The 13,363-nt window shown below is 48.6% G+C and overlaps 1 protein-coding gene across 1 annotated transcript in view; it reads left to right on the top strand.

Annotated features, from left to right (window-relative positions):
* Positions 1-381: 381 nt before the first annotated feature.
* Positions 382-13,363, top strand: part of LOC132817303 (rhotekin-like) — a 63,641-nt gene continuing 50,659 nt past the window's right edge. Inside the window, exon 1 of the mRNA XM_060827717.1 lies at positions 382-455. Within this exon, the coding sequence (XP_060683700.1) occupies positions 384-455 (72 nt within the window). The 5' untranslated portion in view covers positions 382-383. The remainder of the gene's footprint in view (positions 456-13,363) is intronic.

A 13,363-nucleotide genomic window follows, 5' to 3' on the forward strand; every position in this document is an offset into this window, starting at 1 on the left:
GGGGCAGGGTCCAGGAGGGGGCAGGGTCTGGGGGCAGGGGCAGGGTCCGGAGGGGCAGGGTACGGGGGGGGCAGGGTCCGGGGGCAGGGGCAGGGTACGGGGGGGGCAGGGTCCAGGGGCAGGGTCCGGAGGGAGGGTACGGGGGGGGGGGGCAGAGTCCGGGGGCAGGGGCAGGGTCCGGAGGGAGGGTACGGGGGGGGGGCAGAGTCCAAAGGGGCAGGGTCTGGGGGCAGAGTCCAGGGGCAGAGTCCGGGGGGGGGGGGGGCAGAGTCTGGGGGCAGGGTCCAGGGGCAGGGTCCGGGGGGAGCAGAGTCCGGGGTCCGGGGTCTGGGCGAGAAGCCGGAGTGGGGGGGGGGGGTGTCTCCTGTGGGGGAGCAGCTGGGATGGAGGAGAGAATCCGGATCCTGGAGGATCTCAACCTGATTTACATTCGACAGATCGCGCTGAGTCTCCAGGTAAGAACAACATCAGCCCCGATCCCCCGGATCCCCGGATCCCCCGGATCCCCCGATCCCGGATTCCAGGATCCCCCGATCCCTGCCTGGCCCCGGGCCTCCTGGAATTGTTAATAGTGAAATCCCAAATCCTGGGGAATGTGTGGGTAAAACCTGGACTGGGATCCAGTAAAGCCCGGGACCCACCATAAAGACCTGGGTCAGACACTAGGGTCAGGGAATGGAGGTAGAGACAGGAATGGGAACATGGACTGGGAAAGGGGACTGGGACCAGGAACAGGAATAGGGATGGGAAACAGGAACAGCATAGACCTGGGAGTGGGGAACTGGGAACAGGGACCAGGAAAGGGGATAGGGACTAGGGATAGGAACCAGAAACAGGGATAGGAATAAGGACTGGGAACAGGGATCGGGACTGGGGATCAGGATAAGGACTGGGGATAGGGATGGGGACTGGGAACAGGGTCAGGGGTAGGGACTGGGACCAGAAATGAGGACAGAGAATGGGGACAGGCACTGGAAACAGGGATAGTGATAGGGACCAGGGGTAAGGATAGGGACCGGACCAGGAATGTGGATGGGGACTGAGAACTGGGAGAAAGTGAGGTCTGCAGATGCTGGAGATCAGAGCTGAAAATGTGTTGCTGGAAAAGCGCAGCAGGTCAGGCAGCATCCAAGGAACAGGAGAATCGACATTTTGGGCATAAGCCCTTCTTCAGGAATGAGGAGAGGGTGCCAGGCAGGCTAAGATAACAGGTAGGGAGGAGGGACTTGGGGGAGGGGCGTTGGAGATGTGATAGGTGGAAGGAGGTTAAGGTGAGGGTGATAGGCCGGAGTGGGGTGGGGGCGGAGAGGTCAGGAAGAAGATTGCAGGTTAGGAAGGTGGTGCTGAGTTCGAGGGATTTGACTGAGACAAGGTGGGGGGAGGAGAAATGAGGAAACTAGAGAAATCTGAGTTCATCCCTTGTGGTTGGAGGGTTCCCAGGCGGAAGATGAGGCGCTCTTCCTCCAGCCGTCGTGTTGCCATGGTCTGGCGATGGAGGAGTCCAAGGACCTGCATGTCCTTGGTGGAGTGGGGGGGGGAGTTGAAGTGTTGAGCCACGGGGTGGTTGGGTTGGTTGGTCCGCGTGTCCCAGAGGTGTTCTCTGAAGCGTTCCACAAGTAGGTGGGCTGTCTCTCCAATATAGAGGAGGCCACATCGGGTGCAGTGGATGCAGTAAATGATATGCGTGGAAGTGCAGGTGAATTTGTGGCAGAATTTGAGGGGCACAGATAGGCGGTTTTGTGGGGGCGACAGAGATTCACGATTGGTATGTTGCCTCCCAGGTGCAAGGGTACGTGATGTCTCTGATCATGTTTTCCGGGTCCTTAAGGGGGAGGGGGAGCAGCCCCAGATCGTGGTCCAAGTTGGCACCAACGATATAGGTAGGAAGAGGGGTGAGGATGTCAGGCAGGCTTTCAGGGAGCTAGGTTGGAAGCTCAGAGCTAGAACGAACAGAGTTGTTGTCTCTGGTTTGTTACCTGTGCCACGTGATAGAGAGTCAAGGAATAGGGAGAGAGAGCAGTTAAATGCGTGGCTACAGGGATGGTGCAGGAGGGAGGGATTCCGGTTTCTGGACAACTGGGGTTCTTTCTGGGGAAGGTGGGACCTCTATAAACACATGGTCTACACCTGAACCTGAGGGGCACCAGCATCCTTGGGGGGAGGTTTGCTAGTGCTCTTTGGGAGGGTTTAAACTAACTCTGCAGGGGCATGGGAACCTGGGCTGCAGCTTTAGTGTACAGGACCTTGAGTGTAGGGAGGTTATGAACATGGCATCGATCTCGAAGGAGGGTGCCTGTAAACAGAAAGGTGGCTTGAAGTGTGTATACTTCAATGCCAGAAGTATAAGAAATAAGGTAGGTGAACTTGCAGCGTGGGTTGGTACCTGGGACTTCGATGTTGTGGCCATTACAGAGACATGGGTAGAACAGGGGCAGGAATGGCTATTGCAGGTTCCAGGGTTTAAATGTTTTAGCAGGGTCAGAGATGGGGGTAAAAGAGGAGGAGGTGCGGCATTGCTTGTCAAGGATAGTATTACAGCGGTGGAAAGGACGATGGAGGAAGACTTGCCATCTGAGGTAGTTTGGGCTGAGGTTAGAAATAGGAAAGGTGAGGTCACCCTGTTAGGAGTTTTCTACAGGCCTCCTAATAGTCCGAGAGAAGTAGAGGAAAGTATTGCGAGGATGATTCAGGAGAAGAGTGAAAGTAGCAGGGTGGTTGTTATGGGGGACTTTAACTTCCCAGATATTGACTGGGAAAGCTATAATTCGAGTACGTTAGATGGGTCGGTGTTTGTCCAATGTGTGCAGGAGGGTCCCCTGACACAATATGTAGACAGGCCAACAAGAGGTGAGGCAAGACTGGATTTGGTTCTAGGTAATGAACCAGGCCAGGTGTTAGACTTGGAGGTAGGTGAGCACTTCGGGGACAGTGACCACAACTCGGTGATTTTTACTTTAGTGATGGAGAAGGATAAGTGTGCGCCGCAGGGCAAGAGTTATAGCTGGGGGCAGGGAAATTATGATGCAGTGAGGCATGACTTAGGATGCGTGGATTGGAAAAGTAGGCTTCAAGGGAAGAACACAAATGATATGTGGAGATTGTTCAAGGAGCAGCTACTGAGTGTCCTTGATAAGTATGTACCAGTCAGGCATGGAGTAAAGGGTCTTGTGAGGGAGCCGTGGTTTAATAAGGAATTGGAATCCCTTCTTAAAGGGAAGAGGGCGGCCTATGTAAAGATGAGGCGTGAAGGTTCAGTTGGGGCGATTGAGAGTTATAAGGTAGCCAGGAAGGATCTAAAGAGAGAGCTAAGAGCAGCGAGAAGGGGACATGAAAAGTCTTTAGTTGGTAGGATTAGGGAAAACCCAAAGGCTTTCTATAGGTATGTCAGGAATAAAAGGATGACTAGGGTAGGTATCGGTCCAGTCAAGGATAGTAGTGGGAAGTTGTGTGTGGAGGCGGAGGAGATTGGAGAGACACTAATACTTTTCGTCAGTATTCACTCAGGAACAGGACACTATTGCTGATGTGAATATTGAGTCACAAGTGATTAGAATGAATGACCTTGAGGTATGTAGGGAAGAGGTCTGAGGAATACTGGAAAGGATGAAAATAGATAAGTCCCCTGGGCCTGATGGCATTTATCCTAGGATCCTCTGGGAAGCTAGGGAGGAGATAGCAGAGCCATTGGCCTTGATTTTTATGTTGTCATTGTCTACGGGAATAGTGCCAGAAGACTGGAGGATAGCGAATGTGGTCCCCTTGTTCAAGAAGGGGAGTAGGGATAGCCCGAGTAACTATAGGCCAGTGAGTCTCACTTCTGTTGTGGGCAAAGTCTTAGAGAGAATTGTAAGGGATAGGATTTATGAACATCTGGATAGGAATAATGTGATCAAGGATAGTCAGCATGGTTTTGTGAAGGGCAGGTCGTGCCTCACAATCCTTATTGAGTTCATTGAGAAGGTGACTAAGGAGGTGGACGCGGGTAAAGCAGTAGATGTGGTGTATATGGATTTTAGCAAGGCGTTCGATAAGGTACCCCATGGTAGGCTAATGCAAAAACTACGGAGGTATGGCATTGAGGGTGCATTAGAGGTTTGGATTAGGAATTGGCTGGCTGGAAGGAGACAGAGGGTAGTAGTTGATGGTATAGGTTCATCTTGGAGTGCAGTTACTAGCGGTGTTCCACAAGGATCTGTTTTGGGACCATTGCTGTTTGTCATTTTTATAAATGATCTAGAGGAGGGGCTTGAAAGCTGGGTGAGCAAGTTTGCGGATGACACGAAAATCGGTGGAGTTGTGGACAGCGAAGAAGGATGTGGCAGGTTACAGCGGGATATAGATAAGTTGCAGAGCTGGGCAGAAAGGTGGCAAATGGAATTCAATGTAGCTAAGTGTGAAGTCATTCACTTTTGTAGGAGTAACAAGAAGATGGATTACTGGGCTAATGGTAGGCTACTTGGTAGTGTGGATGAGCAGAGGGATCTTGGTGTCCAAGTACACAGATCTCTGAAAGTTGCCACCCAGGTAAATAGTGCTGTGAAGAAGGCGTATGGTGTACTGGGCTTTATTGGTAGAGGAATTGAGTTCCAGAGTCCTGAGGTCATGTTGCAGTTGTATAAGACTCTGGTGCGGCTGCATCTGGAGTATTGTGTGCAGTTTTGGTCGCCATGCTATAGGAAGGATGTGGAGGCATTGGAACGAGTGCAGAGGAGGTTTACCAGGATGTTGCCTGGTATGGTAGGAAGATCGTATGAGGAAAGGCTGAGGCACTTGGGGCTGTTCTCATTGGAGAAAAAAAGGTTTAAGGGTGACTTGATAGAGGTGTACAAGATGATTAGGGGTTTAGATAGGGTAGACACTGAGAACCTTTTTCTGTTAATGGAGTCAGGTGTTACTAGGGGACACAGCTTTAAATTAAGGGGTGGTAGGTATAGGACAGATGTTAGGGGTAGATTCTTTACTCAGTGGGTTGTGTGTTCATGGAATGCCCTGCCTGTAGCAGTGGTGAACTCTCCTTCTTTATGGTCATTTAAGCGGGCATTGGATAAGCATATGGAGGTTATTGGGCTAGTGTAGGTTAGGTAGACTTTGGTCAGCGCAACATCGAGGGCCGAAGGGCCTGTACTGCGCTGTATTTTTCTATGTTCTATGTTCTATATGGAAGGATCCCTTGGGGCCTTGGAGAGAAGTAAGGGAGGAGGTGTGGGCGCAAGTTTTGCATTTCCTGCGGTTGCAGGGGAAGGTGCCGGGAGTGGAGGTTGGGTTGGTGGGGGGTGTGGACCTGACGAGGGAGTCACGGAGGGAATGGTCTTTTTGGAACGCTGATAGGGGAGGGGAGAGAAATATATCCCGGTGGTGGGGTCCGTTTGGAGGTGGCGGAAATGACAGCGGATGATACGCTGTATACGGAGATTGGTGGGGTGGTAGGTGAGAACCAGTGGGGTTCTGTCCTGGTGGCGGTTGGAGGGGCGGAGCTCAAGGGCGGAGGAGCGGGAAGTGGAGGAGATGCGGTGGAGGGCATCGTCGATCACGTTTGGGGGGAAATTGTGGTCTTTGAAGAAGGAGGCCATCTGGGCTGTACGGTCTTGGAACTGGTCCTCCTGGGAGCAGATGCGGCGGAGACGAAGGAATTGGGAATATGGGATGGCGTTTTTTTCAGGGGCAGGGTGGGAGGAGGTGTAGTCCAGGTAGCTGTGGGAGTCAGTTGGTTTATAATAGATGTCCGTGTTGATTCAGTCGCCCGAGATAGAAATGAAAAGGTCTAGGAAGGGGATGGAGGAGTCTGAGACAGTCCAGGTGAATTTGAGGTTGGGATGGAAGGTGTTAGTAAAGTTGATGAACTGTTCAACCTCCTCGTGGGAGCACGAGGCAGCGCCGATACAGTCATCGATGTAGCGGAGGAAAAGGTGGGGGGGTGGTGCCAGTGTAGTTGCGGAAGATGGACTGTTCCACATATCCGACGAAGAGACAGGCATAGCTGGGGCCCATGCGGGTGCCCATGGCAACTCCTTTGGTTTGGAGGAAGTGGGAGGATTGGAAAGAGAAGTTATTCAGGGTGAGGACCAGTTCAGTCAGTCAAAGGAGGGTGTCAGTGGAAGGGTACTGGTTGGTGCGGCGGGAAAGGAAGAAGCGGAGGGCTTTGAGTCCTTCGTGATGGGGGATGGAGGTGTATAGGGACTGGATGTCCATTGTGAAGATAAGGCGTTGGGGACCGGGGAAGCGAAAATCCTGGAGGAGGTGGAGGGCGTGGGTGGTGTCCCGAACGTAGGTGGGGAGTTCTTGGACTAAAGGGGACAGAACCGTGTCGAGGTATTGGGAGATGAGTTCGGTGGGGCAGGAGCAGGCTGAGACAATGGGTCGGCCGGGGCAGGCAGGTTTGTGGATTTTGGACAGAAGGTACGTGATGGGGGATGGAGGTGTACAGGGACTGGATGTCCATGGTGAAGATAACTGAGAACCGGGGACAGGGACAGGGACAGGGAACGGAGACAGGTTCAGGGAATGGGAACAGGCACCGGGAATGGTGATGGGGATAAGGACCGGGAACAGGAACAAGGGAATAGGGACCGGGGACTGGGAATGGGAAAAGGGACAGGGAATAGGGATAGGGACCGGCAACAGGAATGAAGACAGGGACCAGGAACTGGAAATTGGAATCAGTGATATCGTTAGAAAGAGGTTCCGTTGATGGAATTTGAGTTATTAAGAGCTTTCTAAAAAAGTAGAGCCATAAAGGTATAAATCTCTGGATTATGACCTCAGACATGAGTTAACTGGTACAGGGTTAGCAAGATAAAGGAGATAACGGCTGGCTTAATGATGGGGGAGAAATAGATTGAATTTGGTAGACATTGGCGCCATTATTTGAGAAGGGGCTTGTTTGTGGGAGTGGGGGGAGCGGTCAGTTGCATAGAAAATTGGAAAATCATGGATGAAAGGAAAGGTAGCAGCGTAGATTAGTAATTGGCTGGTTGTTACCAGAAAATGGGCGGCACAGTGGTACGGGCGGCACGGTGGCTCAGTGGTTAGCACTGCTGTCTCACAGCGCCAGAGACCCGGGTTCAATTCCCGCCTCAGGCGACTGACTGTGTGGAGTTTGCACGTTCTCCCTGTGTCTGCGTGGGTTTCCTCCGGGTGCTCTGGTTTCCTCCCACAGTCCAAAGATGTGTGGGTCAGGTGAATTGGTCGTGCTAAACTGCCCGTAGTGTTAGGTGCATTAGTCAGAGGTAAATGTAGGGGAATGGGTCTGGGTGGGTTGTTCTTCGGAGGGTCGGTGTGGACTTGTTGGGCTGAAGGGCCTGTTCCCACACTGTAATTAATCTTAATCTAATCTAATAAAAAGGGACAGAATATGTAAATATTCAACTTCCCTTGATTGGAAGGAATATTGATTGGAACCTCCTTAGCACAAATAGTTTGGATTGAGCAGCTTTTGTCAGGTGTGTCCAGGAATGATTCCTGACACAATAGGCCGACTGGGGAGAGGCCATATTGGATTTGGTACTTGGCAACAAACCCGGCCAGGTGTCAGATCTCTCAGTGGGGGAGCATTTCAGTTAAAGTGATCACAACTCTCTGACCTTTATTATACCCAAGGAGAGGGATAGGAGCAGACAGTATGGGAAAATAGTTAATTGGGGGAGGGGGGAATTACAAAGCTATTAGGCCTGAACTGTGAAGCATAAATTGGAAACAGATGTTCTCAGGGAAATGCATGACAGAAATGTGGAGATTGTTTAGGGAGCACTTGCTGTTAGAGCTGGATACGTTTGTTCCACTGAGGCAAGGATGGGATGGTAAGGTGAAGGAACCTTGGGTAACAAGAGGTGTGCAACATCTGGTCAAGAGGAAGAAGGAAGCTTAAGGTTGAGGAAGCGAGGATCAGACAGGACTTTACAGGGTTACAAAGAAGCCAGGAAGGAACTAAAAATGGACTTAGGAGAGCTAGAAGGGGGCATGAAAAAGCCTTGGTGAATAGGATTAAGGCGTAAGGCATACTACACTTATGTGAGGAACAAGAGGATAACCAGAGTGAGGTTAGGGTGATCAGGGATAGTGGAGGGAACCTGTGCCTGGAGTCGGAGGAGGTAGAGGAGGTCCTTAATGAATACTTTGCCTCAGTATTCATTACTCAGAGGGACATTGATGTTTCTGAGGACAATGTGAAATGGACTGATATGCTTAAACAGGTTGATGTAAAGAAGGAGAATGTGCAGTAAAGTTTGAAAATTATAAGGATAGATAAGTCCCCTGGACCAGACGAGACATACTGTGGGTTATAATGGGAAGCGGGGGGAAGAGATTGCACCTTTTGGCAGTGATCTTTATGTCCTCACTATCCACTGGAGTAGTACCAAATGATTGGACGGTGGCAAATGTTACTCCCTTGTTCAAGAAAGGGAATAGGGATAATCCTAGGAATTACAGATGTCAGTGGTGGCCGAATTATTGAAGAGGATTCTGAGAGACAGGATTTATGATTATTTAGAAGAGCATAGCTTGATTAAAGATAATCAGCATGACTTTGTGGGTTTAACACCAGGGGTTATTTGGAAGCATTGCCACCTGATGAAGAGTCGGTACCTTGAAAGTTACTAAATTAGATTCCCTACAGTGTGGAAACAGGCAATTCAGTCCAACAAGTCCACACTAACCCTCTGAAGAATATCCCACCCAGACCCATTTCCCTACATTTATCCCTGACTCATGCACCTAACTTACACATCCCTGAACACTATGGGCAATTTAACATGGCCAATTCACCTAACCTGCACATCCTTGAATTGTGGGAAGCCCACACAGATACGGGGAGAATGTGCAAATGTCCACACAGACAATCACCCAAGACTGGAATCGAACCCAGGACCCGAGAGCTGTGAGGTAGCAGTGCTAAGCACTGAGCCACCATGCTGCCCCAATTGCTAGTGCTTCCAAATAAACCTATTGGGCTATAACCCGGTATTGTGCAAGTTTTAACTAGGTCTACCTAGGTCCAGCACTAGCACCTTCAAATCATGACTTTGTGAGGGGCAGGTCATGCCTCACAAACCTTATTAAATTCTTTTAAGGATGTGACAAAACAGGTTGGTGAAGGTAGAGCAGTGGATGTGGTATACATGGATTTTAGCAAAGCATTTGATAAGGTTCCCCTGGTAGGCTCATTCAGAAAGTAAGGAAGCATGGGATACAGGGAAACCTGATACAGAATTGGCTGGTACATAGAAGACAGAGGGTGATAGCAGATGGAAAGTATTCAGCCTAGAGCTCAGTGACTAGTGTTGTTCTGCAGGGATCTGTTCTGGGACTTCTGCTCTTTATGATTTTTGTCAATGACTTGGATGAGGAAGTGGAAGGGTGGATTAGTAAGTTTACCAATGACATGAAGGTTGGTGGAGTGGTAGATAGTGCGGAGGGCTGTGGTAGGTTGCAATGGGACATTGACATGATGCAGAACTGGGCTGAGAAGTGGCAGATGGAGTTCAACCTGGAAAAGTGTGAAGTGATTCATTTTGGAAGCTTGAATTTGAGTGCAGAATACAGGGTTAAAGGTAAGATTCTTGGCTGTGTGGAGAATCAGAGGGATCTTAAGGTTCATGTCCATAGATCCCTCAAAGTTGCCAAAGAAGTTGATAGGGTTGTTAAGAAGGTGTATGGTGTGTTGGCTTTCATTCACAGGAGGATTGAGTTTAAGAGCCGCAGCTCTACAAGTCCCTGGTGAGACCACATTTGGAATATTGTGTCCAGTTCTGGCTGCTTTATTCTAGCTAGGCTCTTCACATAGAGAGGCTTCTCACTTACATCCTCAGCTGACTACTTGAGATGATGATAACACAGTAAACGTTCAGTATTTGAAGGATATAATTTTTGCCGGTTTATTGAGCGAGCTAGTTTATAGACTGTCTATTAAAATAAAGTTTGTTGTAACTCAACAAATAATCAAAGCATGTAAAAACAGTAGAGCAATTATTACAAATGGCTTTAAGCTTCATGTGGACTAGGCCAATCAAATGGGAAAGAGTAGCTACAATAAAGAATTTATAGCGTGCATTAGGGATAATTTCCTAAAGCAGAATGGCATGATGCCAACAAAGGAGCAGACAATATCAGATCCTGATGATGAATGCAGGTAGGTCTTGTATACTGTGTTATAGAAAATCACACTCTACAAACAACCTTAAAGTGTTGGCAACATAATCATGTTACTGCCAACACACATTTTAAAAGTTTGTGCTTTAGAGACAGTCCCCAATTTGTCAATTTCATTACGGCAAATTCATGTGAACGAAACATATGCTATGGCAGAACAACCTGACATGAGGCAGTTTTAAATGATCTCAGATCCCCTGTGAAGTAAGACCATAAGATATAGGAGTGGAAGTAAGGCCATTTGGCCCATCGAGTCCACTCCACCATTCAATCATGGCTGATGAGCATTTCAACTCCACTTACCCGCATTCTCCCCATAGCCCTTAATTCCTCGAGACATCAAGAATCTATCAATCTCTGTCTTGAAGACATTTAGCGTCCCGGCCTCCACTGCACTCTGTGGCAATGAATTCCACAGGCCCACCACCCTCTGGCTGAAGAAATGTCTCCGCATTTCTGTTCGATTCCCGCCTGTCTGTGTGGAGTTTGCACATTCTCCCTGTGTCTGTGTGGGTTTCCTCCGGGTGCTCCGGTTTCCTCCCAAAGTCCACAAATGTGCAGGTCAGGGTGAATTGGCCATGCTAAAGTGCCTGCAGTGTCAGGTGTGTTAATCAGGGGTAAATATAGTAGGGAAATGGGTTAGGGTGGGTTACTCTTCGGAGGGGTGATGTGGACTTGTTGGGCCGAAGGGCCTGTTCCCACACGTAGAGAATCTAATCTAATCTAATCTAAAGAAATCACAATCTAATCAAGCAGAATCAGCATAGCTTTATTAAAGGAAAATTCTATCTGACTAAAGTATTCAAGCTTTTTTGAAGAAGTCTCAACCAAAGTGGATAAAGAGGATCCAGTACTTCTAGAAGGTGTTCAACAAAGTACTTCACAATAGCTGAAGCTGTAAGACAAGAGCCCGTGGTGTTCGAGGGAGGATATTGGCCTGGATAGAGAACATGCAGGAAATGGCAAGTGGGGAGAAGGGGTTCTTTTTTTTTTCAGGTTGATCACCTATGACCAATGAGGTTCCACAGGGATCAGTGCAAAGTCCGCAACTGTATACAATATATATACATATATATGTATATAAAATACAACATATTAATGGCTTAAATATATGTAAATGATTTGAACAAAGGAAGAAAATATACTCTAGCCAAATGTACAAAAAACACCAAAATAGGTGGAAAGTCAGGCTGTAGGAGGGAAGCAAACAGTTAGCAGAGATATTAGATTACTTACAGTGTGGAAACAGGCCCTTCAGCCCAACAAGTCCACACCGACCCGCCGAAGCGCAACCCACCCACACCACTACATTTACCCCTTATCTAACACTACGGGCAATTTAGCCTGGCCAATTCACCTGACCCGCACATTTTTGGACTGTGGGGGGAAACCGGAGCACCCGGAGGAAACCCACGCAGACAGGGGGAGAATGTGCAAACTCCACACAGTCAGTCGCCTGAGGTGGGAATTGAACCCGGGTCTTTGGCGCTGTGAGGCAGCAGTGCTAACCACCGTACCGCCCTATCTATTGAAAGGTTAAGTAAGCGGGCAAAGTGTTGACAAGTGGGAAAATGCATAGTTGTCCATTTTGGAATGGAGAAAAACTGCAGAAAGCTGCAACACAAGGTAGCAGGTAATCAGGAAGGCAGGTGGAATGTTGGTTCTTGTTTCTACGCATTTGGACAATGACATGGAAACAGGAGTTGGCCATTCAGCACCTTCACCCTGCTCCGATCTTCAATAAAAGTTAGCGAATTCCATATACCTGCCTTGGGCCCATATCCCCCGATACTCTTGTTTAACAATTATTTGTGTAGCTTAGATATAAATTTAACAATTGAGTTAGTATCAATTGGCATTTGAAAAGAAAATGCAAAAGTGGGTACTGCAGATGCTGGAAATCAGAGTCTAGATCAGAGTGGTGCTGGAAAAACACAGCAGGTTAGGCAGCATCCGAGGAGCAGGAAAATCAATGTTTTGGGCAAAAAGGCGATTTTCCTGGTCCTTGGATGCTGCCTGACCTGCTGTACTTTTCTAGCAACACTCTAATCTAGACATTTGAAGTGAAGAGTCTGTTTCCATGCTGTATGACTCTATAAAAGGTGTCCAACCTCCATTTCTCTTTGTGTCTCAAAGTGTTTCAAACACAGAGTAATAGCGAAGATCTTTTCATCCTCGCTCTCCACTGGAGTCGTACCTGAGGACTGGAGAGAGGCAAATGTAATTCCTCTCTTCAAGAAAGGAAATAGGGAAATCCCCAGCAATTACAGACCAGTCGGTCTCACGCCTGTCGTCTGCAAGGTGTTAGAAAGGATTCTGAAGGATAGGAATTATGACCATCTGGAAGAGCATGGCTTGATTAAATGCAGTCAGCACGGCTTTGTGAGGGGCAGGTCATGCCTCACAAACCTTATCGAGTTCTTTGAGGATGTGACTAGAAAAGTTGATGAGGGTCGAGCTGTGGATGTGGTGTATATGGAATTCAACAAGGCATTTGATAAGGTTCCCCTTGGTAGGCTCATTCAGAAGGTCAGGAGGAATGGGATTCAGGGGAACTTAGCTGTCTGGATACAGAATTGGCTGGCCAACAGAAGACAGCGAGCGGTAGTAGAAGGAAAATATTCTGCCTGGAAGTCTGTGGAGAGTGGTGTTTCACAGGGCTCTGTCCTTGGGCCTCTACTGTTTGTAATTTTTATTAATGACTTGGATGAGGGGATTGAAGGATGGGTCAGCAAGTTTGCAGATGACACAAAGGTTGGAGGTGTCGTTGACAGTATAGAGGGCTGTTGTAGGCTGCAGCAGGACATTGACAGGATGCAGAGATGGGCTGAGAGGTGGCAGATGGAGCTCAACCTGGATAGATGCGAGGTGATGCATTTTGAAAGGTCAAATTTGAAAGCTGAGTACAGGATTAAGGATAGGATTCTTGGCGGTGTGGAGGAACAGAGGGATCTTGGGGTGCAGATACATAGATCCCTTAAAATGGCTCCCAAGTGGATAGGATTGTTAAGAAAGCATATAGTGTTTTGGCTTTCATTAACAGGGGGATTGAATTTAAGAGCCGTGAAATCTTGTGCTCTATAAAACTTTGGTTAGATTGCATTTGGAATACTGTGTCCAGTTCTGGTCACCCTATTATAGGAAAGATGTGGATGCTTTGGAGAGGGATCAGAGGAGGTTTACCAGGATGCTGCCTGGACTGGAGGGCTTATCTTAT

Source organism: Hemiscyllium ocellatum, chromosome 1, assembly GCF_020745735.1.
Source record: "Hemiscyllium ocellatum isolate sHemOce1 chromosome 1, sHemOce1.pat.X.cur, whole genome shotgun sequence".
Lineage (NCBI taxonomy): Eukaryota > Metazoa > Chordata > Chondrichthyes > Orectolobiformes > Hemiscylliidae > Hemiscyllium > Hemiscyllium ocellatum.